At 48.1% G+C, this 22,884-nt stretch overlaps 7 protein-coding genes across 7 annotated transcripts; 4 read left to right on the top strand and 3 right to left on the bottom strand.

Annotated features, from left to right (window-relative positions):
- Positions 1 to 1,641: 1,641 nt before the first annotated feature.
- EV420DRAFT_1638517 (uncharacterized protein) lies at positions 1,642 to 3,049 on the bottom strand (the record flags this gene model as incomplete). Its single annotated transcript, XM_060476836.1, has 10 exons — positions 1,642 to 1,658; positions 1,708 to 1,789; positions 1,844 to 1,930; positions 1,980 to 2,296; positions 2,349 to 2,422; positions 2,473 to 2,501; positions 2,554 to 2,811; positions 2,861 to 2,870; positions 2,926 to 2,945; positions 3,002 to 3,049. 10 exons carry the CDS (start codon positions 3,047 to 3,049, stop codon positions 1,642 to 1,644), a joined length of 942 nt encoding a protein of 313 aa, XP_060334899.1.
- Positions 3,050 to 3,826: 777 nt separating this feature from the next.
- On the bottom strand, positions 3,827 to 6,414 carry EV420DRAFT_1097621 (FAD binding domain-containing protein). Its single transcript, XM_060465815.1, has 9 exons — positions 6,069 to 6,414; positions 5,896 to 6,015; positions 5,686 to 5,847; positions 5,310 to 5,636; positions 5,213 to 5,247; positions 4,977 to 5,156; positions 4,866 to 4,921; positions 4,779 to 4,813; positions 3,827 to 4,723 (listed from the first exon to the last, which is right to left on the bottom strand). Exons 1-9 carry the CDS (start codon positions 6,099 to 6,101, stop codon positions 3,962 to 3,964), a joined length of 1,710 nt encoding a protein of 569 aa, XP_060334898.1. The 5' UTR covers positions 6,102 to 6,414; the 3' UTR covers positions 3,827 to 3,961.
- A 934-nt stretch (positions 6,415 to 7,348) lies between these two features.
- EV420DRAFT_1519011 (major facilitator superfamily domain-containing protein) lies at positions 7,349 to 10,279 on the top strand. Its single transcript, XM_060472089.1, has 14 exons — positions 7,349 to 7,547; positions 7,604 to 7,987; positions 8,054 to 8,127; positions 8,182 to 8,254; positions 8,306 to 8,327; positions 8,379 to 8,503; positions 8,560 to 8,577; positions 8,629 to 8,677; positions 8,729 to 8,837; positions 8,891 to 9,100; positions 9,152 to 9,189; positions 9,249 to 9,526; positions 9,580 to 9,711; positions 9,769 to 10,279. The coding sequence occupies exons 2-14, from the start codon at positions 7,703 to 7,705 to the stop codon at positions 10,090 to 10,092; spliced, it is 1,737 nt and encodes a 578-aa protein (XP_060334897.1). The 5' UTR covers positions 7,349 to 7,547; positions 7,604 to 7,702; the 3' UTR covers positions 10,093 to 10,279.
- Positions 10,280 to 10,673: 394 nt separating this feature from the next.
- Positions 10,674 to 12,324, top strand: EV420DRAFT_1728523 (pectin lyase-like protein; the record flags this gene model as incomplete). The annotated part of the gene is made up of 8 exons (XM_060479877.1): positions 10,674 to 10,873; positions 10,934 to 11,024; positions 11,073 to 11,315; positions 11,368 to 11,524; positions 11,578 to 11,599; positions 11,651 to 11,780; positions 11,836 to 11,884; positions 11,936 to 12,324. The coding sequence occupies 8 exons, from the start codon at positions 10,674 to 10,676 to the stop codon at positions 12,322 to 12,324; spliced, it is 1,281 nt and encodes a 426-aa protein (XP_060334896.1).
- A 3,052-nt stretch (positions 12,325 to 15,376) lies between these two features.
- EV420DRAFT_1518997 (YT521-B-like domain-containing protein) lies at positions 15,377 to 18,580 on the top strand. Its single transcript, XM_060472088.1, has 10 exons — positions 15,377 to 15,731; positions 15,788 to 15,924; positions 15,976 to 16,588; positions 16,632 to 16,970; positions 17,023 to 17,060; positions 17,111 to 17,274; positions 17,328 to 17,364; positions 17,420 to 17,538; positions 17,589 to 17,727; positions 17,784 to 18,580. Exons 1-10 carry the CDS (start codon positions 15,464 to 15,466, stop codon positions 18,114 to 18,116), a joined length of 2,187 nt encoding a protein of 728 aa, XP_060334895.1. The 5' UTR covers positions 15,377 to 15,463; the 3' UTR covers positions 18,117 to 18,580.
- Positions 18,581 to 18,773: 193 nt separating this feature from the next.
- Positions 18,774 to 20,691, top strand: EV420DRAFT_1618595 (PP-loop family-domain-containing protein; the record flags this gene model as incomplete). Its single annotated transcript, XM_060475364.1, has 6 exons — positions 18,774 to 18,885; positions 18,938 to 19,350; positions 19,373 to 19,483; positions 19,538 to 19,666; positions 19,722 to 19,890; positions 19,943 to 20,691. The coding sequence occupies 6 exons, from the start codon at positions 18,774 to 18,776 to the stop codon at positions 20,689 to 20,691; spliced, it is 1,683 nt and encodes a 560-aa protein (XP_060334894.1).
- Positions 20,692 to 20,962: 271 nt separating this feature from the next.
- EV420DRAFT_1097322 (Alpha/Beta hydrolase protein) lies at positions 20,963 to 22,527 on the bottom strand. The gene is made up of 8 exons (XM_060465813.1): positions 22,108 to 22,527; positions 22,032 to 22,050; positions 21,840 to 21,967; positions 21,499 to 21,781; positions 21,416 to 21,438; positions 21,344 to 21,360; positions 21,186 to 21,293; positions 20,963 to 21,136 (listed from the first exon to the last, which is right to left on the bottom strand). The coding sequence occupies exons 1-8, from the start codon at positions 22,277 to 22,279 to the stop codon at positions 20,987 to 20,989; spliced, it is 900 nt and encodes a 299-aa protein (XP_060334893.1). The 5' UTR covers positions 22,280 to 22,527; the 3' UTR covers positions 20,963 to 20,986.
- Between the last annotated feature and the right edge of the window lie 357 nt (positions 22,528 to 22,884).

Raw genomic sequence — 22,884 nt, 5'->3', positions numbered from 1 at the left:
GGTGGGCGATTTTTGGGAATCCGAGGGTAACCTACAATGTCTTTAAAGTGTCGAGGGGTACCCGGTCGGGAAGGCTCTGCACTGACGGACATACTGCACGGTGAAATTTAGAGTAAAAGGTGGCTGAGGGGTTTGCGCTAAGTTAATGAACAGGGACGCCGCCAGCGTGGAGACTATTATATCATGAGTCTATTTTAAGTACAAGGTAACGCGCGAAACACGCCTTTTGATCTATGCTAACCCATGACAGGTATATCGCGGGCCACGGCAGGACTCGGTGGAATTCGACCTAGAGCAGGCCAGCGCAGCGTGTATTGCCCTGGACTTCCCGTGAATTCACTTGCCATACATGTGCCTGCTCAGGATTGGCCGACGAACCTGTCTTCAGAGCGCGGCGAGGCGTCACCGGCGCAGTTTACCTCGTGATCTTGGGTGTTCCAGTGCGTCGTCATGCATACAAGGATCAGTCTTCAGCCAAAGATATGTGCAGTCGCTAGTGGCGGGAAGAAATGTTACCCAGAAAATGCCCTTGGACCTTGGAAACCCATCGTGCTGAGTACCACCAAGTCTGAAACTGCTGAAAATTTTCCAGGGTCCGAAATATTTCCCCCCCCGCTGTTGACACTGGATGATCGCTTGTTGATTGTGATACTGTGCTCTGATCATCGATGTTCCAAAAATGCTGAGGACGCTACTGACATGGAAACCTATGGTGAAACTGTGAAACACCGATTTCACTGATTATCAATTACTATTGTGAGAAAATGAGATACTTTTCCTAGTGGGCAATCAGCGGGAAGACGTACTGTGCATCGAAGTAGGCATTGACCAGAGTTTTATGAATGCTTCGAACATCGTGACGAGCTGCAGTTTTACCAGACCAGGGCACCATAAACATCATCGATGGTTGCATAAACGCAGTATGAGTGAATTAGGGAACCTCATTAGGCGCCGCAACTACAGAGCTACACACATGAAAACGCAACTGCATACGTGCGTCGGCACCAGAAAGACTATGTGACACATGGTCATAGTTTCATTGGTCAATGATGATTAAGTGGCCCCGTGAGCAACCGGGAAGTCAAAAATTATTGAGAAGAGAATAAACCGAGCCATGAGAGAGAAGAACCACCGAGGACGGTGCCGCTTGCTTTGAAAACAAGCGAGCGGAGTTTCAACTAAGTAGGATTGCCACCGACGCAGATAGATCGCCTAAAGATCACTGGGCTACTAGTCGGCACCGTTAGATCAGGACTTTTTTTTAGAACCGCCGACTGAACATAACGATGAAGACTCGTGGAACTATCCCAGAAAACTGGGAGGCAGATAGCGAATGACATTACTTGAAGAGTTCCTGCCTCCGAGTGCAGCGCATAATTCCAAAGAGGAATCTAATGTGAAGTTTAGTTCTAATTTAAGCAAAGTGTCTTCTAAAGCCTGGGGCTCACCTTCACCCTAATTTTGATCTATGATTGAGCATAGCGAAGTTTGCCGCTCACTTAGCATTTGCATTTACCAACATAGTCAGAAACACTGTTTAAATGAATGCTTTGATGGTGTTTATGAACAGACGCACATGCTGTCGAATAAAGGTACAGAGGGGCTAGTCGTAAGGCGTCTACTTCTACATTCATTATGTCTTCACAATAACGTCTCGCCTGAAACAGCGGGTCAGCTCGAATTATATGAAAGGAAGGAGTGACTCACCAAGGGCTGCGCGGACTAGGGAGCAACCGACTGTCACAGTCTTGTTCACGCTAGATTCGTCCTCGAGATGCGGGTTTACCTCCTTCAGTAGCCGTCAATTTTTTATTTCAAAAGGGCGTTGCAATAGAAAGCTCACCACCAAATCAAAGGCCACAAGTAATCCCGTTTCATAGACAGCCTCGCAGATGTAATGTCCTTCTCTGAAGGTAAGTCCTCCACGAACCTAAGCAGGCGCTAAGCAATTATTCCATTCAAAGGAGCTCTCGTCTTACCGGAGTTCCGGTGGAGGGGGCGACCGAAGGATCCAAAGCGTCTATATCGAAGCTGAGATGGATCGGTAGATCCCTGTTTGGATTAACGTGGTCCAGCGCCATCTCAACAACTTTCCCAATCCCATACTTATCCACCTCATGCATACTGAACGCCTTGATCTTGTTCTCTTTCAAGATGCGTTTCTCTCCGGCATCGATGTCGCGCAGACCGATGTATACCAAGCGCTCGGCCTTCAACAGAGGTTTGATCCAGCCGAACTCGGGGACCTTGGCACCCAAGCCGAGGAGGAAAGACACGGGCATACCGTGGATGTTACCTTGAGAGACTCCATGAGGTGGTATCACATTTTCGACGAGCTAACTACGCACCCGAATCTGTGGTTTCGGGAGTGTTGATGTCGGTATGAGCGTCAATCCAGATAACGCATGCGTTCGGATAGGTACTAAAACGACTATGAGAATAACCGTCATTGTGATAGCACCGGTAACGCACCCCAACGTTCCGGAAATCGTACCCATAGCCTATCGCGTCATGCATGAGAAATCGGAACTAGCGCGAAGAAGAAAAACATACGAGCGAATGGTCACCACCAAGGGTAAGTGGTAACTCACCCCGCGCGGCGTGCCCACCGACAACTTTGGCCACAGATTCATTGACGCGTGAAACGAACCTGGGGTTGCGCAATTTTCCGATGGGTGGATCATCTGTCACGCTGAGCTCTTCGAACTGATGGTGGCCATCAAAAGTAACTCGCCAGCCTAGCTCAGCTAGCTGGTCCGTAAGCCCGGCCTCAACCAAGTGAATGGGGCCCTTGTCAACACCCAGTCTTTGCTGTGGCGGGAATTCAGAGCCGGATCAATGTTTATTAATTGAATCTCACCTGTCCAGCACTATAGAATGAATCAATTAGCGTTCAATCTCTATCGGATAACAAAATTTTCATACCTGAATGGACATCCGATTATCTACAAGATTACCACGTCAGGATCACGGAAATTTTGGTAGAGCCCCTAGCACGTACCGCAACCGTCTGAGGCTCCTTGAGAAAAGGCGACTTGATTGGGGACATGCTTGATGAAGAAATAAAAGATATTAACAAAATCGGCAAGTTCTGAAGGAAGGAAGGGAGAGAAACCGCCTGGGTGTTTTATACGGAAGTGATGGAGGGAAAGATTCGGGGTTGGGTTCGGACCCCTCTGCCGGAAGATACCATCATTCGGCCCGAATTCGGATCTCACCTTTTCACCGCTTTGATCGAAAGATAATCATATCTTCGGAATCGAGCGAAGTCTCATGCTGTGGCGTTGAAACGCAGTTTTTGCGATGGCCACCATCCTGGAGGTCCTTGGGGCGAAGCCAGGCTCCATTGTCACCCCGTACGTTGCAGGGAACGGACTATCTTTTACCTCAGAAACATCGAGAAATTTAAACGCTGCCAAGTTTTTAACCATCTTGCATACCGGACCTATGACCCGCCGAATCACATTGAATAAAAGTCAGGCGACCGCCACGTTCTTCTGCAATGTCTAGGACGTGTTTCTTTTTACAAAAATACATTTGAAATCTATGGTGTCCAAGGACAGTTTGTACGAGAGGACAGCACATTGTGTTACGCAACAAGATCCGCGAAGTGGACCACATGAGCGAGGACTGTTGGTTTGTTACACGAGAGGTGTATGGATGGAGCAACAAATATACTGCGGCACGAATTATTTTAGAAATCTCCTGACCGGTCAGCTCCACAACTTTCTCCGCTTTGGCCGGGTTGTTACAAGCATAAGGCGTAAACTCGTCCAAGCATTATAGGAATTTCCTCTCCGATTTCTTAACAGCGTGACTAGTCAAAAACGAATTGAATTAAGTTCATTATTCTATATGTACGTGTCTAGTTTCTCTTCTAACATTTGCACAAATAAATATTTACACAGTCAAAGCTTTCAGCGACGACGCCAGTTTCTCTGCATCTGGGGAAAACACCGCGTCAAAGTAAGCCTTCAGACCAGCTACAGCCATTGACAAGAGCACCAATAACACCATCAGGTCGAACGACTATGGTGTCCAAATCCCTGCTCTTGACCACATAGTTCTGGTATGCATATCCGTCTTTGTCTTTGAAAACAAGTTCGGCAGGAAGATCACTGGACTTGACTTCAGTGTTCTCAGGAAGAACGACGACGCGCTTTAATATATGCGCCGGATACTGCTTGACAGAGTCAAGGATAGCCGTCTGCTTCTCTTTGTCGTCAGAGAAATGAAGGAGAGTGTGATGAGTAGGTCCAAACACATCGAACAGTGTGGACGAGTACTTGTCTGCTGGCTGTCCGAGTGAGATCAATCCAGGAGCGTCGGGGGCACGATCTCCACCTCGAACGGTACCGTCGTTTCCGGAACGGTAAGGATCAACCTCTTCGCTACAGTCGGTCTGCGTTTCATCGACAATAACGGGGCTTCCGCGGTAATTGACACCGAATTGGCGCAACTCGTAGCCTCGCTTCCAGCCGTCAAAGTTATCGGGGGTGCGCGCGAATGTCTTGTTGAGAAGCGCAGTGGTCTTGTCGAGCATGGAAGCAACAACAGGGTAGGCGCTCAGTGAGTGTAAGAGTCGAGAAGTGCCTTTGAAGCGAGGCCTTTCTCTGCCAGGACCAACTTCCACGCCAAGTTCAACTCCAGATGGTGTTAGTAGGGAATTTAATTGAAAATCATTAGGATGGCTCACACAGTCTTGTACACCCGTGTTCATGCCCTGGCGAACGAAGGATATATCAGGGGTTTATTCTTAGATGGTTGTAGAAACGTACTTGAGCTCCGGTGGGGCTGTGGACATGCGAAGCATCTACGAACTGTAAGTCAAGGGAACCTATCCAAGCGAGTTTCAATAAACGTACCTCCAGCAACATAGACTCGTCCATAGCCGAATTTATCTACCATACGGACATTTGGTCTGGCTCATTAGTTAGTGACTGTTGACCGTGTTCAAGACGCGTTTACGGTCTTACCTATAGGGTCGTAAATAGATGAGTTCACCAAAATCGATATCTGTGCGTCCACTGATTTCGTAGAAAGACTTGATAAACTCTTCTCGACTTGATACCATTAAATCGGGATCGGCTTCAACGCCACCACCGAGATAGTAGCACCGATCGTCATTAGGGATCTCGTAGGGCCGCAGACTCGCCCTAAGACAGCGGTAATCAATAACAAAGCCATGAGAATGTTTTAAAAATGGACATACATCTTTTTCGAAGCGTCACCCCATACGTGCCAGATCTAAAAGGAGGAGACACAACCAGTCAATAACCGGTATATATAACGAGGACTGAAGATTTCACCTTCCGGTTCAACTTCTTCTCCAGGTCCTTGATGTAGATATCACCGATGACAAAGTTCTCTGCTTGTCGAGATTCGCCAAGGAAACTTAAGCCCAGTGTCTTTCGCACCATGCTAGAAGCACCGTCGGCACCGACTAGCCATTTGAATTCCGCTGTCTCTTCTACCTGTTTTCCGTCCACCGTCTTGGAGAGAGTTGCTGAGATATGATCTTCCGTTTGCTCAAACGATATAAGCTCAGTACTGAGCTCAACGTGGACATTGTACTTCGCCAAGTGTTGCCGGAGAATGGCTTCATGCCGGTCCTGGCCCAGGATAAGAACGTTACCCTAGTACAACATTAGTCAACCGGATATTCGATGAAGAGGAGGAATCTACATATGGATTGGCCGGCGTATTGTCTTCAACCGGGAACATGGGCATTTCCCTCTTGTGCGTAACCCCGTCTTCGTCATATAAAATCAATGAATGCATTATAGGGCTGGCCTTCTGTATGTCTTCCAACACCCCCAAAAGTTTGTAGTGCTCCAATGTTCGTGGCTGAATCAAAGTGAGTGCAAAATCTGAATAAATTGCTGGACTACTTACAGAGAGAGCTGCACCCCGTTGCCCTACTTGAAATTTGGAGATCCTATCTACCACTCGCACAGAAATCCCATTTTGTGCGAGGGCAAGGGCTGTGACGAGACCACAAGGTCCAGCACCCGACTAAGATGATGGCATGAGAACAAGGCAAACAACTATCAAAGATGAGTACATACGATAAGCACCGTCTGTGATTCGTTCTTGGACATTGCAGAATGTGTAGAAAGGGAATACCGGAAAACTCGATGAATGAGGAATATCCAATCCTCCTAGGTGTCTTATAACGTTCTAGCGGGAGAAGGTGGGGGCGGAGGAAGTTAGAACGTCTCCTGAAAGTTGGGTTCGAATCGTCCAGGCTTACTCTGTCCCGTTTGTAGAAAAGAAAGATTGTTGACACGGAGGTGGAGGCCCGCGGCCGCAATGTTGGGACCTGCAGGAGTGAGGCGGGATCGCGCCACCAAGTAAACACCTGATTGACATATCTGACACCGTCAAGAGTAGCCAATATCTGAGCAGATATGAAGACCTGCGTAGAGTCCCGAAAATTTGCTCCCGAACATCTTTAGCTATTCACCAAAGAAAAACGAGTACCCGAGCCAGAAGAGATAGTGACAGTGACCATAGTTTCCAGAATTGCTGGTCCTGTGTAGCTGAGAAGCAAAAAGTTTGCGCCGATCGACTTGCCCAAGCATCAGATCATCAAAGCGTCCCGATAGCATTGTTAGAGATTGAATACCCCGGGTGACGGTGGCCCACTAAAACCCTGTATAATGAAAGATTTTGGCGAACTAACTCGAAATCAACATACCCATTATGAACAGCGGTTCAAGGGCCAAGACTTGATATTCATAGCACATCGCCACAGTAGGGGCCCATGAAAATCAGAGCCCTAGTTGTAAAACCTGATACATGATTGGGTCTGCCGCATAGGAAAGTTTGCTCGTATACTCGTGAAAGTCAAAGCATTGTCATTGTCTGTAGTCATTCTGATAAGGATCCGGCGGTTGACCGACGTCGGAGTAACGAAAGCTGGCAGGCTGTACCATTAGATGCAGTGGGAAGGCTTCGAGAGCTCTTTCCTTCATGCTTTGTACGCAACTGGAGGCTCGGCGAAGGCTTAGGATTGATCGATTGCCTGCCGAGTCGAGGACAGAGACGTACGAAGTCAAAATCAAAACGATAATGACAGATTTTCGGTCCCGGTCCGGAAAGTATTCCGAGTCGGACCGGCGGTAAAATTTCATCCACCAGCACTGGTACCTTGCCTATTTCCTACACACGTTGTTTCGTAACTGTGAATCTAATAATCCTTGCCATCTCTTTTTTTTGGATGAGGTACATGTTACAAAGATCTACTCGGCTCTGACAACTGTACTGTACTCTTGCAAGCGATGTCTGCCACTGAGTCGCAGCAGCGGCCTCGCTCTTTCGTGTGAGTAACTAGTTTTCTACAATAGTGCGCTATCATGAAAATTTATAGTTTAGCCTCATATCTAGACGCATCAGTCATTGTCGAACTAGGTCAGGTCATACTGAGGGCCTCTAAGCGAAGCACTGCTAGTACTATATCGTATCTGGTACCTCTCCATCAGTTACCAAAGAATGGGTAACGTAGCTAAGCGACCCGACAATTCAAAAGAAGCACCGGCTGCCAGGTAAGGTGGCAACCCCGGGTAGTGTCGCTAAAATCCTATTCACCAGAAATTAACAGGATTCGGACTCCGAGTCGGTATGCTGCCAAGGGCAGCCCCGAGGTTATAACATCCTCGATGATTGACGTCTTATTTTATCGTCACTCCCCAGCCTAGCCATGTCCTCAGCCACGATATCTCACCGGGACGATTTGGCGCTGTATGCGCGTCCTTCTCCTCCGGAGTCGGTAACAGAGACTCTACAGGTCCCCGAGAGTGTCAGCGAGAAGAGACCCGAGGAACCGAAGGGAATCGAAGCGGTCAAGAAAGGTCGAGAGTTTTGGCTTAGTTTCGCAGCCATGATTGTTTCAATTTTCTTGAGTGCTCTGGATTTGACATCTGTGGGAACGGCGCTACCAACGATTGCCGATGCTTTGAACGATGACAAAGGCAATTATGTTTGGGTAAGTGCTATGATGTTTTCCAGTGTTCCATGCTGTCCAATATCTGATCCTTTCCGGAATTTTCAGGTCGGGTCTGCTTATGCTCTTTCTAGTACAGCCATCATGCCTCTGAGTGGCAGTTTGTCGGATGCCTTTGGCAGGTGAGCAGTATCTTACTCTCCATCTCAAAACACGCTCTGATGTATCGTGCGCAGAAAACCTGTCATGTTGGTTTCAATTGCGCTTTTCGCTTTGGGTAGCGCTTTAGCTGGAGCGGCTCAAGATATGGTCTGTGAAAATCTGTAGATCACCGCTGTTTACTTACTTTGTATATTTCAGAACATGATGATCGGCGCACGAAGTACGTCTATTCAATTGATAAGTCATTATCACTTTACTAACAACTCGACAGCGGTCCAGGGACTTGGGGGCGGTGGAATCATCAATCTTGTAGAGATCTTGATTTCTGATCTGGTTGCCCTCTCGGAACGGGGAACATACCAAGGTATGATCGGTCTAACGTGGTCATTTGCATCGGTAAGTTCTATTGGCGGTATGAACGTGGCATGCAGACTTATGCAGTATTTTCATAGGCTATTGCTCCACCTATCGTATGTCATGCGATGAAGACTCCATCAATACCTCTCTAATTGCAATCATAGGGTGGTGCTCTTGCCTCAAAGGGAAAGACGGCCTGGAGATGGCTCTTCTGTGAGTGCAAACCATGTATGAAAGGATACGTTCTTACACGTCAATACGCAGACCTCAATTTGCCCCTCACTGGTGGTGCCTTTATCCTCGTCCTTTTTTTCTTGAACGTGCGCACTCCCCCGGGTACGGTCAAAGAAAAGCTAAACAAGGTTGATTGGTTGTAAGTATTTCACATGCGGTAGGTTCAATTACTCACGGGCAAACGACTTACAGCGGAAACGTCATTGTCATCTGCGGCACTACTTTGGCTATTATTGGCTTGACATGGGGAGGCATTCGTTACAAGTGGACTGATAAGCATGTGTTGGCACCCCTTATTATCGGTTTCGCTCTTCTTGTTGCTTTCGCCTGGTACGAAGTTAAGGTTCCGGCCAAACCTACCGTTCCTTCAGACCTTCTCAAGAACCGTACCACCCTCAGCGCGTTAGTACCATTTTCCCTCTATGAAGCGCTTGGACTTAATTTTATAATTAGCATTTTAATGACTGCCATGCATGGCATCACGAGTATCTGTGGGTGTTAACATTTTTGTGCTATATCGGTCACTCGCTAAACATCAATCCTTTAACAGCTATCCTTTACTACTTACCAGTATTCTTCCAATCAGCATTTGCTGCCTCTCCTATCCGTTCCGCGGTCCAATTCCTGCCCAGCGCGTTGATCATAGCGCCGTTTGCTCTTTCGTCTGGTTTCATTGTTGCCATTACAGGAAAATACCGACCGGTCAACTGGGTCGGGTGGGCATTGACCATGATTGGTTTCGGTCTGCTCAGTTTACTCAAAGAGGACTCTTCGACAGGAAAGTGGGTCGGCTATCAATTAGTCGTCAGTGCTGGAAGTGGTCTAGTGGTATGTTTAGTGGCGCTGCTACTCTTGTTAGCCACATACTGAACGCTTGACAGTTCTCTGCGCCTGTCTTCCCGCTGCTCGCACCTCAACCTATCAGTCGAACAGCTTCGGCCTTGGCACTTTTCGCGTTCACCCGTGCATTTACCCAGACCTGGGGTATCACTATCGGAAGCACCATCCTCCAGGTAAATGCCTATCACCGAGTCCCTGTTTGCCGTTGTGCTAATTCGTCATTGCTGTAGAACAAACTTAAGATCAATCTTCCTGCCGCCTACCTTGCCACGTTCCCGGCTGGTCGTGAGATCGCATACGCGGCGATTCCCAACATCCCTTCATTAGCGGAGCCTCTGCAAACAGAGGTGAGGGTCGCCTTTGCTGAAAGTATGAAGGTTGTATGGCAGACCATGGTCGGGATCGCTGGTGCTGGGTTTTTGTTCAGCTTGCTCATGAAGGAAGTGGAGATGGTCGGGGTTGTTGACGAAACTTATGCTCTCCAGGCGCCTACGGAGAAGAACAAGATTGAAAACCGAGACGTAGAAAAGGCTACTCCACCGGCTACCTCGTAAGCTCGAGAGCCCTTGGAACGAACGGCACCACTCTTTCTCTCATGAATGAATTATACAGACACACTAATATCATCAATAACGACACGATCAGCTCCTACACCAATTTTATCATTCGCATCGTTGTAATGTTAATGTACACGTATTGTCTATATACCATCGCAATTATAGAGTGATCCTTACAAGTTGCAAACCGTGACCAAAGTTGAAGATCGCCGGCCCGCAGTGCCAATAGATTTCCCACGCTCTTTCTTCCCCTACTTCCATCTCCGTTTGTTGAACTACCTGCTTGACAGTTGAACGTTGAGTGCTCCCGGATATTGAATATTTGAAGGCATCTGGACTATGTGCCTATGACGCCCAAAGTGACCATAGCTTCTGATTTACTCTGATACATCGCGATGGGCTATCAAATCTTTGTAGTCCTCACACGGCACCCGAAGCATTTTCTGCATGCTCACTTCCCGGGTGTATTCATCAATCGGCCCGTATAATTAGCGGGCCGACCAGTACGCGTCATGAGTCTTCACATCATGACACTTAGTAGCTCTTCTTCGGAATCAAGCTGAAGAATACGTGAAGTCATGTTCTTTCTCTACATTGTGGTAGCAGCGGTTCTGCGGTATACGCTGGCATTTTCCCCTTCGTTTCTACCCTGCCAAGTGAAGAAGCCTGCATCCCAATCAACACTTACCGGTTGTCCTCCCGGGACTATATTGGTGTCGAACGATGATTTTGATCCCGATGCATCGTTCAGCAGTATCCAAGATGCGATTTTGTCACTGTATGTATTTCTGATCTAAATCACCACTCTAGTGCGAGCTTCAGCTGACTGTCAACTCAGACCGGATCTGGGACACGCTACAATCTTAATTGCAGAAGGACAGTACCAAGAGACTCTCAACGTCACTCGTAAAGGGCCTCTAACACTTTTGGTCCGTCTATGCCGTTTGGCCGAAATGCGCATCTCATTCTTCGCTTAGGGCCAACTGCCAGCGGGGTCTACGATAGCATCATTCGCCAACGGGTCGGCTTCGAACCTTGTCCAGGTATGGAACAACCAGTTCGTGCACACTGGAATGGATGACGCCGACTCCGCAGTGCTGACCGTCGCGCCCTCGTACGAGGCTGCGTTGATTGGTTCCGGTCCTACCGGCGCTCCTTTACAGCCGCTCTTTGGAAACACAGACTTCAGGGCATATAATATCGATTTTCAGAACCGTGCAGTTAGTCGTGTCCTGTCGTTTCCTTGTTTGCGTTTGACATATGGGTATCTAGGCGAACTTTGCTATTTCGCAAGCGCTGGTGACAGATATTTCCTACGCAAACGCTTCTTTCTATGGATGCTCGTTTGCCAGCTATCAGGATACGTGGTATACCGGCAGAAATGGAAGCACGTACGTCTTCGATAGCGTCATATACGGACAAACGGATTGTGAGTGCTATTGTTAGTGCTACGTACTTCTTTTTTCCGATATCGTGGGATAGATCTTTTCGGGTTCGGCACTGCGTGAGTCTAGGTGCTTGGGTTCGTCTACTTCTCTTGATTCCTCGCGTCTAGCTGGTTTCAGAATGTTGTTCTTGCCAATCGCGCGTGCGGTGGCGGTATTGTCGCGTGGAAGGGTACTAATTTAACAGATGCACCCGGAAACCGGTATGGTGCATACATTTCTGACTCTCGGATCATTCGAGTAAGATGTCAAGCTCATTCCACGCTGTTCAGTCTTTACTGACTATGATTCATAGTCTCCCGATGCGAATGCGACTACCGACATAACCGAGAGGTGTTACCTTGGTACGTAGGCCATTTGATGCCCCCTAGTTTGGAACCTTACTCTTAACCAAGGGCGGCCTTGGAATGACCTCGCCACTACTGTGTTTCTGAGTACCTTCATGGAGAACGTCATCCAGCCCGCTGGATGGACTCCCTTCAGTTCGGACAGGTACGATCGGATAGTCCCATTGATCTTTGCTGACGAGCAACGCGATCGCAGACCCGAGATTCTGAATACAACGTTCTATGCGGAATTCAACTCTTCAGGCGAGCCGTCTCTTTCCCTCTCGCTTGCCTGTATCTCAATCATCTATACAGGACCCGGGGGCAATACTTCTGCTCGCATTTCCCTGGAACATATTTTGACCGCTGATGAAGCACGAAACTTCACGGGTGATAAGGTCTTCTTGGAGCGTCCATCCTGGATCGATCACTCGTACCTGTCGTCCTTTGAGCAGTAGGTGAGCGTGTGCGGTTCGCTGAATGAAGGTCCTATTGCTACATTATATCCAGGATGTCCTCTAGTCGCAGTCCAAAATTAAGGAAGTATCCACGAAGCATTTCTTTTACTATCTTCGAAACTATACCTGCCGATGCAATTTACTACATTGCTTCTAGTCTGTTCAGGTCATGCAATGCCCTTGTTCTTGAGGCACAATTAAAGCATATCGATTCCATACCAGTGCAGATCTACTCTCACTATCTGAAATTCCGACTCTTCGAAATGATTCCCACTGCAAACAGCCATCCAACCAGCTGGTAATAGAAATCCGGTGCCAGCAATCAAAGACGCCTAAGGTTATTCACCCCGAACCAACGGGAAACCCAGCGCTTCGTCTCTGGGCAGACAACCTCATTACAGAGGTTTGTCCCAGAGATACATATAGTTCGAGCCGATACGAGAACTATAGTCCCTAAGCAAGACGGGACAAACTGGTTCATCTCAGTGTTTCCGAATTCGTTAAACGGGAAAAGAAGCCTTGAGGCCTCAGTGTAAGCAGCCATTGTCGGACTGGTCGATGCTGATCAAGGAGGGAACCGCTAGGGCAATTCGAGCTTAAAGATCTACGTAGCTGCCACCACTTTGAGGTCATTGTTCATGTCGTGATCCAGCGACTGCTGAAAGCCGTAGGAACAAGGAAAACAATTCCTTTCAGCGTCGAGCACTTTGACTGTTTCGGGACGGCCTTTAAAACGAGCACCATGGCCCATGGAAAGATAAGTAGCTATTGGGATCCTGGGGCAGGACATAGGTACTCGTCCCGGATGAGGAGCAACTTGTCGGAAGTGTATTCTTTGGAGTACAAAGAGCTGTGGAGGCTACGGGATGATGGGGTAACAGGAGAGGTGTAAGGTGGAGATCGTGCCTCTACGCCCCCCACCACTGCCACTCCCGCACAAAAGCTGGTATGTATATTCCGACACTTGAATCAGGCGCTACTATTATACAAGAATCGTAATCTGGACTGCCAAATCTATATATTGAGTCTTGACCCAAGTATTCAGTGTCCAGCGGGAAGTAGACTGTAGACAGCATTTTTTACTCGAGCACAGCAAAACTTGTCGGTTTAACTGTAATCCCGAAGTAGTTTGTTCTGGTCAAATCACACGCTGTCTATATATTTACAATGATTCTCCCTTTCATTTTGACCGGTATGAACTGCTCCGGGCTGTCAATGATACCGCTTCTGAGGTACCAACTCGAATAGCCCCTCGTGCTCTACAGGTCCCGGTACATAGCCTAGAAGGTAAAGTTTGGATGGATAACTCTTAGACCGCGTTCCCTCATCGCATTCTTCAACTTGTTTAAACTTCCGAGAAGATGGAAGAAAGGCTACACAGACTCAGTCCGGTCCTAGCCGACTCGACGTGATTATAGCTTACTTAGCAGCGTCTAACTCATGATCGGCGATCACCTTGCGATTCTTCTTAGGACATCCCACATTAATGATTGATTTGTATCATTCTGTCCAAGCTCACAACAAACGTGAGTACATTTCAGCTCGGCAAAAATGAAACCTTAAGAGGTTGTGCTGTAGCAAGGCCATCAGTAAAACGGTATGAAAAATTTCCCCAGTAGACAGATGACGGTACAACCTAGTGATGTGGGAAGGAGGGACGGTCTGTATGATTATATCCTGTTCCGTTGAAAGACCTTTCGCGCAGTTGCTACGTAGGCTAAGTCTCAGATAACGACGTTGTCTTCCACTTGTCAGAATTCCCGACAAGATGGAAGAAAAGTTACGCACAACTAGAAGACAGTCGATCAAGCGCACCCTGACTATTTATACTAGCAGCATCTAATTCATGAACATATGTACAGTGACCACTTTGCAGTACTTCTTTCTAGGACATTGATGATTAATTCAGTGTATCATCCAATGGTAGGCACAGGCAGAGGCCGGCGCATTTGAGCTCGGGAAGAAACCATCCTTTTCAAGATCCCATTCTAGGCCACCAAAAATGCACCAGCTTCTTCATTGCTTAGGCTACTGCGCTACGCCGAAGGAGGTAAGCAACTGTTTCAAACCGGACGAAAACTGGAAAAATGGGCGGACAACAGATCAAATTCTGATCAAGGGTTTTGGTCTTAGCAAAATGAGTCGGGATTCCCTGTAATGGTAAAGCCGACGCATTTTGCTGTGGTTAAAAGCATGGGTCGAAAAGTTATCTGTGTTCAAATTGTTTCCCTTGAATTTTGACCAGCACTAATTTGTTGCCTGCAAGAGGCCGGGGGGAACTGTCAAAAGTCCTCTATTAAGTAGTTTCCCGCAGATAAGGGAGGGACATTCTGTATGACCATATCCTGTTCCATTGAAAAGCAGTTCGTGCTATGATTACCCTCTCTGACTTGAAGTCAACCCTGTTTTCTGCCGTTCGGAGAGGTGATTATAGCATATACCTATATCATTGTGTGAATCAAAGCACCGGTTACATAGCCTCTTTCCCAGGGACACAAACATCCTCTCTCCTTCAAGGAATTCTGGGTCATGGATCGATCGACACGAGGTTGTCACCGTCTAGGTCCTTGCCGGGATGTTTTTTCTCATTTGTTTCCCCCTTCATCTCAGGCTGGTTAGAATTCCTTCGGCCGGTTGTCGTTTTACCTGGGCATCACGAGAGTCGGACTGTTTGATTCGGAAGTCGCGCTGGCCGCGGACATTTGAAAATCGTCAACGTTCAGCTGTATGATGGACATGTTTTACGGTTGCAAGCCTATGTAGACCCGTGTCGACTATGGGAAAAATCTAGAATCTTATCGATTGTCGTGATAGAGACTAGGAACGACCGGGATCCGGTTCTTCGCACGAGGCAGATCTTCCCACAATGAATGCCTGCTTATTGCAAGAGAATTGAAAGGCCATCATGTATGAAACGTTTTTAAAAAAAACCAAGGCAATGCAAGCGCTGCACAGGATGAGCGCAGAGTAGGTATGAATCGAGTAGATCATCCAAAAGGGTTACCTTGAGAGACAAAAGCGTCATCAGGATCAGAAGTTTGTGACCGTTTTCCGTCTAAGATCTTGCCTTCACTCCACGCTCTTGCTTTGATCTGCTCAGCGTTTGCCAACCGGCGCTGGCTGTTCCTTCGTAACCACCATGTCTTCACCCACTAATCCGCCTGTGCCAGCGGATCCTCCAGCCTCGACCACAAATTCAGGCGGGGTACGACGACACCATACGATTACGGCTGCGTCTCGCTCTACCCGCAGCGCTGCCAGGGAAACGATCTCGGAGGAATCGCAGAACCCGGATCTCTGGAATGAGGATGAGTTCGTTGGCGAAGAATGGGTTGGCGGTGTGGGTGCTGTCGGGGAAAAGAGCTCGCTGCATCGACAAAGCTCGTTGCCTACTCGATATCATCGAGGTATGTCTCAGTACCTGTTATCTGGGGGGTCTATCTAACGATACATTACATTACAGCCTTCCAAAGCTCCAGTGCCAAGTCAGGTACTTTGACGCCGAAGACACTGAACAGTCTCACCGCCATTGCTGGTCACGAAGGCGATGAGGAAGAATGGGAACGGGAAATCGGTGGTTATTCTGCTCACGAAGAGGAGGTACGTCTATTTTCTACACTGTGTTTAGTGTCTGTCTCACTGCCAGCGCAGGCGGCTCCTGGTGATGTTTCGCAGACTGTAGATGCATACAGTAGCGGCAACACGAGCGTCCCTTCACCTCCTCTTGCCGCTTCCAGTGTCCGTCGACATGTTTCTCTCACGTATGGTGCCCAAGGCGCGGGCGGCACCCGCCCAAAAATGGCTTCATCCACTCTGAAACGTTCCGGTACACTGCAAACGCCAGTGCCCACTCATCCTCCTCCTTCGCAAGACAACATCGTTGCTGCTGCTGAGGAAGAGGAATACTCTTACTCGGAGGACCCGGCTGGTTACGAAGAGGACTATTACGGCAAGCAGTACGGTGGACCCACAAGTCCTGTTGGCCGTTCTTCTCCTTGGTCTTCAAACAACGAATGGAGAGCCTCTGGTGGATCTGGGCTGTCCACCAGTAGCAGCGGAAGTTTGAACAACAATTTGCCTATTGATGATGTCCAACGCGCCCTCTCGGCTTTGGATATCTCTAGCAATGGAGGCAACGGTCAAAACATGTACGGTGGTAACTATCAACCCGGAGGACAGAGCAACCATCCCCCACGGTTCAATCCTGCTCATCCACAGCCAAATCAGTCGCTTAGTGGCCGTAACAGCTCGAACAGTAATAACGGTAATGGCCGGAAACTACAACTCATGACCGATAATGATGGAAGAAAGACACCAGCTTTCTCAGCCTACGACCGGGAGCGGTTTCCAACAATACCAACAACAGGGACAGCAGTCTCAGTCTGCTAATGCCGCGAACTGGGAACAAAAAGATCGGGGTCTCACTGGACGCTCGTCTAACCCCAATTTACAGTATGGTTATCAGCAAGGTCACGGCAAATCCGCGAGCGGTTCCAGCAACAGTGGCACTGGCATTCCCAGCGTACCTGCGATTCCAGCACAGTATCTTCAGCAGCAGCAACAACAACAACAGCGACCAGGTTTGGGTGTCGCCACGAACTTCTCACAGAGTCAAAGCAGTGGAAGTGGACAGACTCCCACCCAAGGTCCATTCGCCAATACGCCCATCGATGTCCCCTCGTTGATTGCGACGAAAAGGATACAATCCAACTAACTTTGAGACTAGGCCCCAATTTGTGATTTACCCTTCTTGATATGCCTAGCGCTTGTGACTGATTATTTTTAGGCACGGTTTTTCGTTATCAAATCGTACACCGAGGATGACGTTCACAAATCTCTGAAATATGAGATTTGGAGCTCGACGGATCCGGGGAACAAGCGGCTCGACAAGGCATTCAAGGAATGTGCCGGACGTGGTCCCATTTATTTGTTCTTTAGTGTCAATGCGAGGTTAGTTTGGTCTCTGTTCTTCATTAGACTCATCAATCTCATCTCAATGACAGCGGGCATTTCTGCGGCATGGCTGAAATGCTGACTCCGGTAGGATATTTTGATGCAGCATTGTCTTGTTCTCTCACACATGAGCATGTGATAGGTCGATTACACCCGAAGCAGCACGGTTTGGGCTTCTGATAAATGGAAGGGTGTATTCAAAGTGCGGTGGATCTTCGTTCGTGATATTCCCAATTTCAATTTGCGGCATATCAAGTTAAAGTATGTCCAAGTCGTTGATAGTGGTTTATACTAAACCTTTTATTCTCTAGCAATACGCAAGAACGCAAGCCCGTCACCAATTCTAGGGATACCCAAGAGCTTCTCCCTGATGCTGGACACGAGATGCTGAGAATATTCCACTCACATCCCGCGAGAACATCGCTGTTGCAAGACTTTGCCTTCTACGAGGTGAGATCCCCGGACTCAATTTTAATGATCAAGGCTGATCCTTGGCGCCGTCACAGCTTCAGGCGATGCAGAAGATGCAAGCACAGTCTGGACCTTCTTCTCCCAGCATCAGCAGCTCGAGCGGAGGGATGCATTCACCGCCTCTGCAAAGCGTATCCCCGATTCCTCAGCCTCAACAAGCTCAACAGCAAACTATGTTCGCGGGGAATCCCAACGCTATGGCGTATCAAATGCCTCAGATGACTCCGATGATGCAGATGCAAATGATGGGAATGAACATCGGGAGCCAATTTGGCATGCCGCAAGTGATGCACCAGAGCGTGATGAGGAACCCTTCTCCTGGTCCCCAAGGACAAGGACAAGGATTCATAGGAATGCCTGGTTTCTGATGAGACAGAAACGGGACAAGGTCACTGCCGATATCGTCGCGTGTGATGCGTGTGTGTATAGAAACTAACGACGTCAGCGCCTTACCCATCCCCTCCTTCATATCTCTCCAATATCTGTCCCTGGCTTCTTAACTTCTCTTTTGTATGTTTGCTAGCTCTTTCAATCCGTAATCTATGGTTGTACGTACATTTCTTCTTGCTTTTCAAAGCTCTGTCCAAACTATATCTGCCAAAAGCCTCTTTCTGGCGTTTCCTCATGTCATTACGATCTATAAATCTCCTCTGTTTCAATTTTTGCACGCTGTTTTACATACTCACGGACTAGTGCATGGGACGGTGAATGGACGATGGACCTTCCGCTTGTTCGCTATCTTGCAATGTACTTGCTCTACAGTTTCGTATTGTATACATCCATGTGTGTTTTTACTGCATAATTAAAAACTGCTTATTTTGTATCTGACTAGTGAAGCTCGTGGATAGGCTAAGGTTTGGGAAAAGATAAAAACGGAGAGAAGAAAGATGGTGAATACAGTCGTTTATTTCCAGGTTGACCCACCAGACCGATCCACAAGCTTCGGTCCGATTTCAGCCGAGCGACTTCATATTTGGCATTGACCTCCCAAACAAATATCGCGCCCTTCTCGTTTCGTCCACTACATGCAGCGGAATGCGTACACCTTTGCGCAGAAGACGCTCCCTGTATCGCGGGAAGAGTTCGCTCACGCTTTTTTACGATGTATGCCACCGTCTGGATGGTGTAGGACCATAGGTAACGGTGCCAAGTGTACTTTTTAGTGCTGAACTAACTTTTTATCCACCAGCTGTCGCCAATTCTGGTGGCCCGGATTCGACAGCACTAGTGTTCATGCTCAAGCGATACGTTGACGACCTCGCGAGGAAAAATGAAGGAAATCCTGGGACTTCGTATCCTATGCGCGTCGTCTCGATAACTGTCGACCACGGTCTACAAGAGAGTTCCGCGAGCATGGCGGAGCTCTGTGCTCAGCGTGCAGTGGCCATGGGTGTTGGGCATTATGGCATGTCGATCCCTTGGAATCTGGAAAAATATCCCGACCTGCCGAAGACTGGTGTCGAGGGTGTCGCTAGATTGGCGCGGTATGAGTTACTGCATAGAGGAATGGAGCAGTCGGGGTCGGATATCATTGCTTTTGGACATCATAGGGACGACCAGGTCGAAACGTCTTTGATGCGTCTTGCGAGAGGGTCAAAATGCGTATGGGGCTGCTGGGATGAAGCCCTTTCGGAGGTGGGGTATGGGTGTTAGCGAGAAACTGGGACATATAGGCTGGACGGGTCTCGCTGGGATGCATAAGTGGATTGTGCGGCCTCTGCTTGATATACCGAAGGTATCTCCGTCCTCTAATATTAGTCGCCTGGTAAATGTTGATCGCTTTGTCAAGGATAGATTATTGGCCACTTGCGAATCCAACCAGCTTGAATACGTGGTTGACCCGACGAATTTCCGGCCATCATTGACCTTGCGCAACGCCATTCGCGGATTCTTGGCTTCCGGTGAAACGGACGTGAAGGTGTGATGATTTCTGCTAGTCTCGTTATGTATGTCAGTTTACCTTTCATTATTAGGTATATGCCAAGGGAGCAAATCTCTCCGATGAACATGTGGTTGAATTGGAAAAAGTTGGCGAGGAGCTCTCAAAAACGGCTATGATCAACGTCACCTCAATAGGTCCCGAGCAGCTACGCGGGTCTGTGAAGTCACTGGGAACCATGGTTCGTAATATGGACCTTGAAGGTCGGTATTATATCTGAAGAATGTCGATTATACTCTGACTTCTTCCATGCAGTGGAAGCTTTGCTCAGCGAAATGAAGCAACCCTCACCTATCGGCACGTTTGCGATCACCGAGCACAACTATCAACGTATCCAGCCTAGGCTACAGCTCTATGTCGTTTTGCGTATTTTGCGGTATGTATCTCCTCATCCTTGGGGGTCTCTACGTTCCACAAATATGCGACGAACGCGGAGTCTGGAGCGCATTCTGGCCAAACTAAATTCGGACCCGTATGTCACACAAAATTTCGTTGCTGGTTCAGGCGTCAAGTGGTCTTCAGTCATTTTCGACCGGGACGGCGTCAAAGCGCTTCCAAAGATGTCGAAGCGGGAACCGGGACAGCTCGTTGGATGGATAGCTTCCCGACAGCCTCCGACACAGAAACAGCTGGATTTCCTCGAACCTAACCCTCTATATTATGATGTCACAGCCTCGCTGCGGAAAGCGTTTAGTTCAGGGAAACCTTCATGGACTCTCTTGTATGACTGTCGGTTTGCCGTCCGTTTTGATATCACCGCCATGCCACCTTCGATGATGGAGCTGCTCAGGTTCCCGGATACGCAGATAGTGGTTATTCCCACAGATCTGTTTCATCCCCGAGTAGTGTTCAAGAGGGCGGATGTAGATGACGAGGTTCTTCATAGCTTGGTAACGCTTGACGAAAGGACTAAACTCCCTGGACACGAGCACCCCGTGCCACCCACCTCCGCTATAGTATCGTCTTGGATTTCAATACAATGGATACGACCGTTCACCGGATAACATGGGGTGCCTTTGTTGCATAAATCATCAGTCAGTGAATCTATAGTCGAATAAATGATTAGTGTCTGATCTAGTTATCAGTGGCCGTAAGCGATAAGCCATATCTGGAGAACGCAGCCGGTGTAGTGTTAATAACAGCATGCTTGCCTGCGGATACTCTCAGGTCCGACGCTATTCAGTGTCGCTCACATCACTTCACGTACGATGAAAGTGTCATAAATAATCCAATTACAATATGTACGGTATAATGGCATACATGTGGCGTCTGGCATTGATTCATTTATAGTGTGTCTCGTCACTTCTTTAAGAATTTCTCTACGACATCTACCCAGACTTGTATATCAAAGTATTCATACCAATAGTGCCCGAAGTCGTAAGAGGGGACCTGGCCGGGTTTTGAGCCCACCGAGACCATTGTTGCCCACGGTATCATATGAGTAATGTCCTACGAAGATACACTGTCAAGCAGAACGACGCAAAATTGTCCAATTCACCTTTCCGAATGAAAATGGTATAATTTGGTCAAGACGCCCATGAACTACCAAAATTCTAGTATTGCGAGGCATATCGACAAGTTGATGTTCAAAATCGAACGACTTTAACTTCGATGGAGTTAATTTCTGTGTACTTGTGACATGTCATAGGAACTCACTGCAACACCTTGCTGCGCTGAGACCAGCGAGTTTAGTCTAGTTCTAACAAACATAATTCTCTCGTAACTCACCTATTGATTCTGGCGGTCTAGCCCTGAAATTACGCGTAAAATTAGCCCGTAATTTAAAAGCGATGGGATGAAAATACCCCTACCCGCCAGATAAGGTCCTCTTAAGAATAGCCGCGAAACGCGATGGATTTTCCTGAAGCCACACGGGGTCCAACGTGGCCTGAATCATCCTTTTGGCTATCTCAAGTTTCTCCGCCGGCGTGCGCGTCATGTTACACGGTGGCTTAGAATACTGAAGGCCAAGACGGTGGTCATGGAGAATCACTGATCGAGTTCCAGCCAGGAACAAATGCGTACATCGGAAATGAATCGGTGTAGGTTGGTTTGGGTGAAAAGGTAACAACAGAAGTTGTTGGGCGATGACACCTGAAAGAAATGCGCCATCAGTTCGACAAAGGGCTGATAGCGCAGCACAGCAACCGACCCCCCATGGAAAATCCACAGATTGACACGTCTTTCCATCGCAAAGATTCGATAAGGAAGAGAAGGTCGCGACTGAGGATTTCGATAGTGATCTCGTCGTCGCTCCGGTAGGATGAGTCGCCCATTCCCCTGAATTGACGGATAAAAGACACGTCAAACGTGCTCGGAGACATATGTGGGATAGGCATCATACCGATGATCATAAACCAACACTGGCATGCCGTGATCAGTCAAAACTCCCAAAGTTAAGTTCAGTTCAGTCAACGAACCTGGACGTTTTTCAGCGAGACGAGTGCTCAGCCTCTCCCAATCGGTCCTTATGGAGCCCATCCCACATACGAGCACCACGGGCCTGTGGTGCCCGAGATGATGTGAGCCCAGCACTTCAAAGGCGAGTACGGCACCGTCTGGGAGGAGAACTGTAGAATACGAGGTAGCCATGGAGAAGAAACTGATGAGTAAACATCTCGCGCGACCTGAAAGCCTTTAAGGAAACCGACGAGAGGGCTGTTATTCCTACCGGAACCCGACGGTGTACAGACAAGAACACGCCCCTATGTTCATACTGCACCCGATTGTAGCCGTGGTGTTTGGATTGCAACCGCTCGAAGCGAGAGCATGTGCTACGGAGGCTCCTGCTTTGCACCAACGCGTTTCCGGATGATCGGACGGGTGATACGCGTCCATGGGCGCATGAAAATGAATCAAAATAATTGAATTTTTTGATTCGCTGCTACGGGAAAAAAATCTAGGTCTAGGTAAATTTATAGCTGTGACTTTGCATCTAAATTTGTTTAATTAGTGAAGAGTGCGACACATGCCAGTGGTCAAAGGGTGAACGAACCGTTATCTCTCCTCCTCGGTAACTCCCCCTCTTCTTCTTGTTCTTTTCCTTCCGAAAGCTAGCTCCGCGAGTAACGATAAGATCAGCATGAGCTTTCGCTCCGTAGTCGTTTTGAGGCGCAGCCTAGTAGGAAAAAAAAAAGATGGGAATCAATACTATTCGCCACATTCAATTTAAGTCATGATGGCACCTTGTTCTCATA

Source organism: Desarmillaria tabescens (genome assembly GCF_030435595.1).
Source record: "Desarmillaria tabescens strain CCBAS 213 chromosome Unknown EV420scaffold_7, whole genome shotgun sequence".
NCBI lineage: Eukaryota > Fungi > Basidiomycota > Agaricomycetes > Agaricales > Physalacriaceae > Desarmillaria > Desarmillaria tabescens.
The sequence above is the reverse complement of the archived record's forward strand: the minus strand, read 5'-3'. Positions and strand labels throughout refer to the sequence as shown.

Bases quoted from the DNA above. Each gene is read 5' to 3' on its own strand.
- EV420DRAFT_1518997 (XM_060472088.1), top strand. From the start codon at position 15,464: ATGTCTTCACCCACTAATCCGCCTGTGCCAGCGGATCCTCCAGCCTCG. The intron at 16,971-17,022 runs GTCCATTCGCCA...TGCGACGAAAAG, and splicing joins TGGACAGACTCCCACCCAAG to GATACAATCCAACTAACTTT. The intron at 17,728-17,783 runs GTGAGATCCCCG...GCGCCGTCACAG, and splicing joins AAGACTTTGCCTTCTACGAG to CTTCAGGCGATGCAGAAGAT.
- EV420DRAFT_1097621 (XM_060465815.1), bottom strand. From the start codon at position 6,101: ATGTCCAAGAACGAATCACAGACGGTGCTTATC. The intron at 5,157-5,212 runs GTATGTCCATTT...CCGCTGTCTTAG, and splicing joins GGTGACGCTTCGAAAAAGAT to GGCGAGTCTGCGGCCCTACG. The intron at 4,724-4,778 runs GTACGTTTCTAC...TTCGTTCGCCAG, and splicing joins ACAGCCCCACCGGAGCTCAA to GGCATGAACACGGGTGTACA.
- EV420DRAFT_1097322 (XM_060465813.1), bottom strand. From the start codon at position 22,279: ATGGCTACCTCGTATTCTACAGTTCTCCTCCCAGACGGTGCCGTACTC. The intron at 21,439-21,498 runs GTAGGGGTATTT...GCGTAATTTCAG, and splicing joins AAGAGGACCTTATCTGGCGG to GGCTAGACCGCCAGAATCAA. The intron at 21,137-21,185 runs GTGAATTGGACA...GTATCTTCGTAG, and splicing joins TACCATTTTCATTCGGAAAG to GACATTACTCATATGATACC.
- EV420DRAFT_1519011 (XM_060472089.1), top strand. From the start codon at position 7,703: ATGTCCTCAGCCACGATATCTCACCGGGACGATTTGGCGCTGTATGCG. The intron at 8,255-8,305 runs GTCTGTGAAAAT...TGTATATTTCAG, and splicing joins CTGGAGCGGCTCAAGATATG to AACATGATGATCGGCGCACG. The intron at 8,678-8,728 runs GTGAGTGCAAAC...GTCAATACGCAG, and splicing joins GGCCTGGAGATGGCTCTTCT to ACCTCAATTTGCCCCTCACT.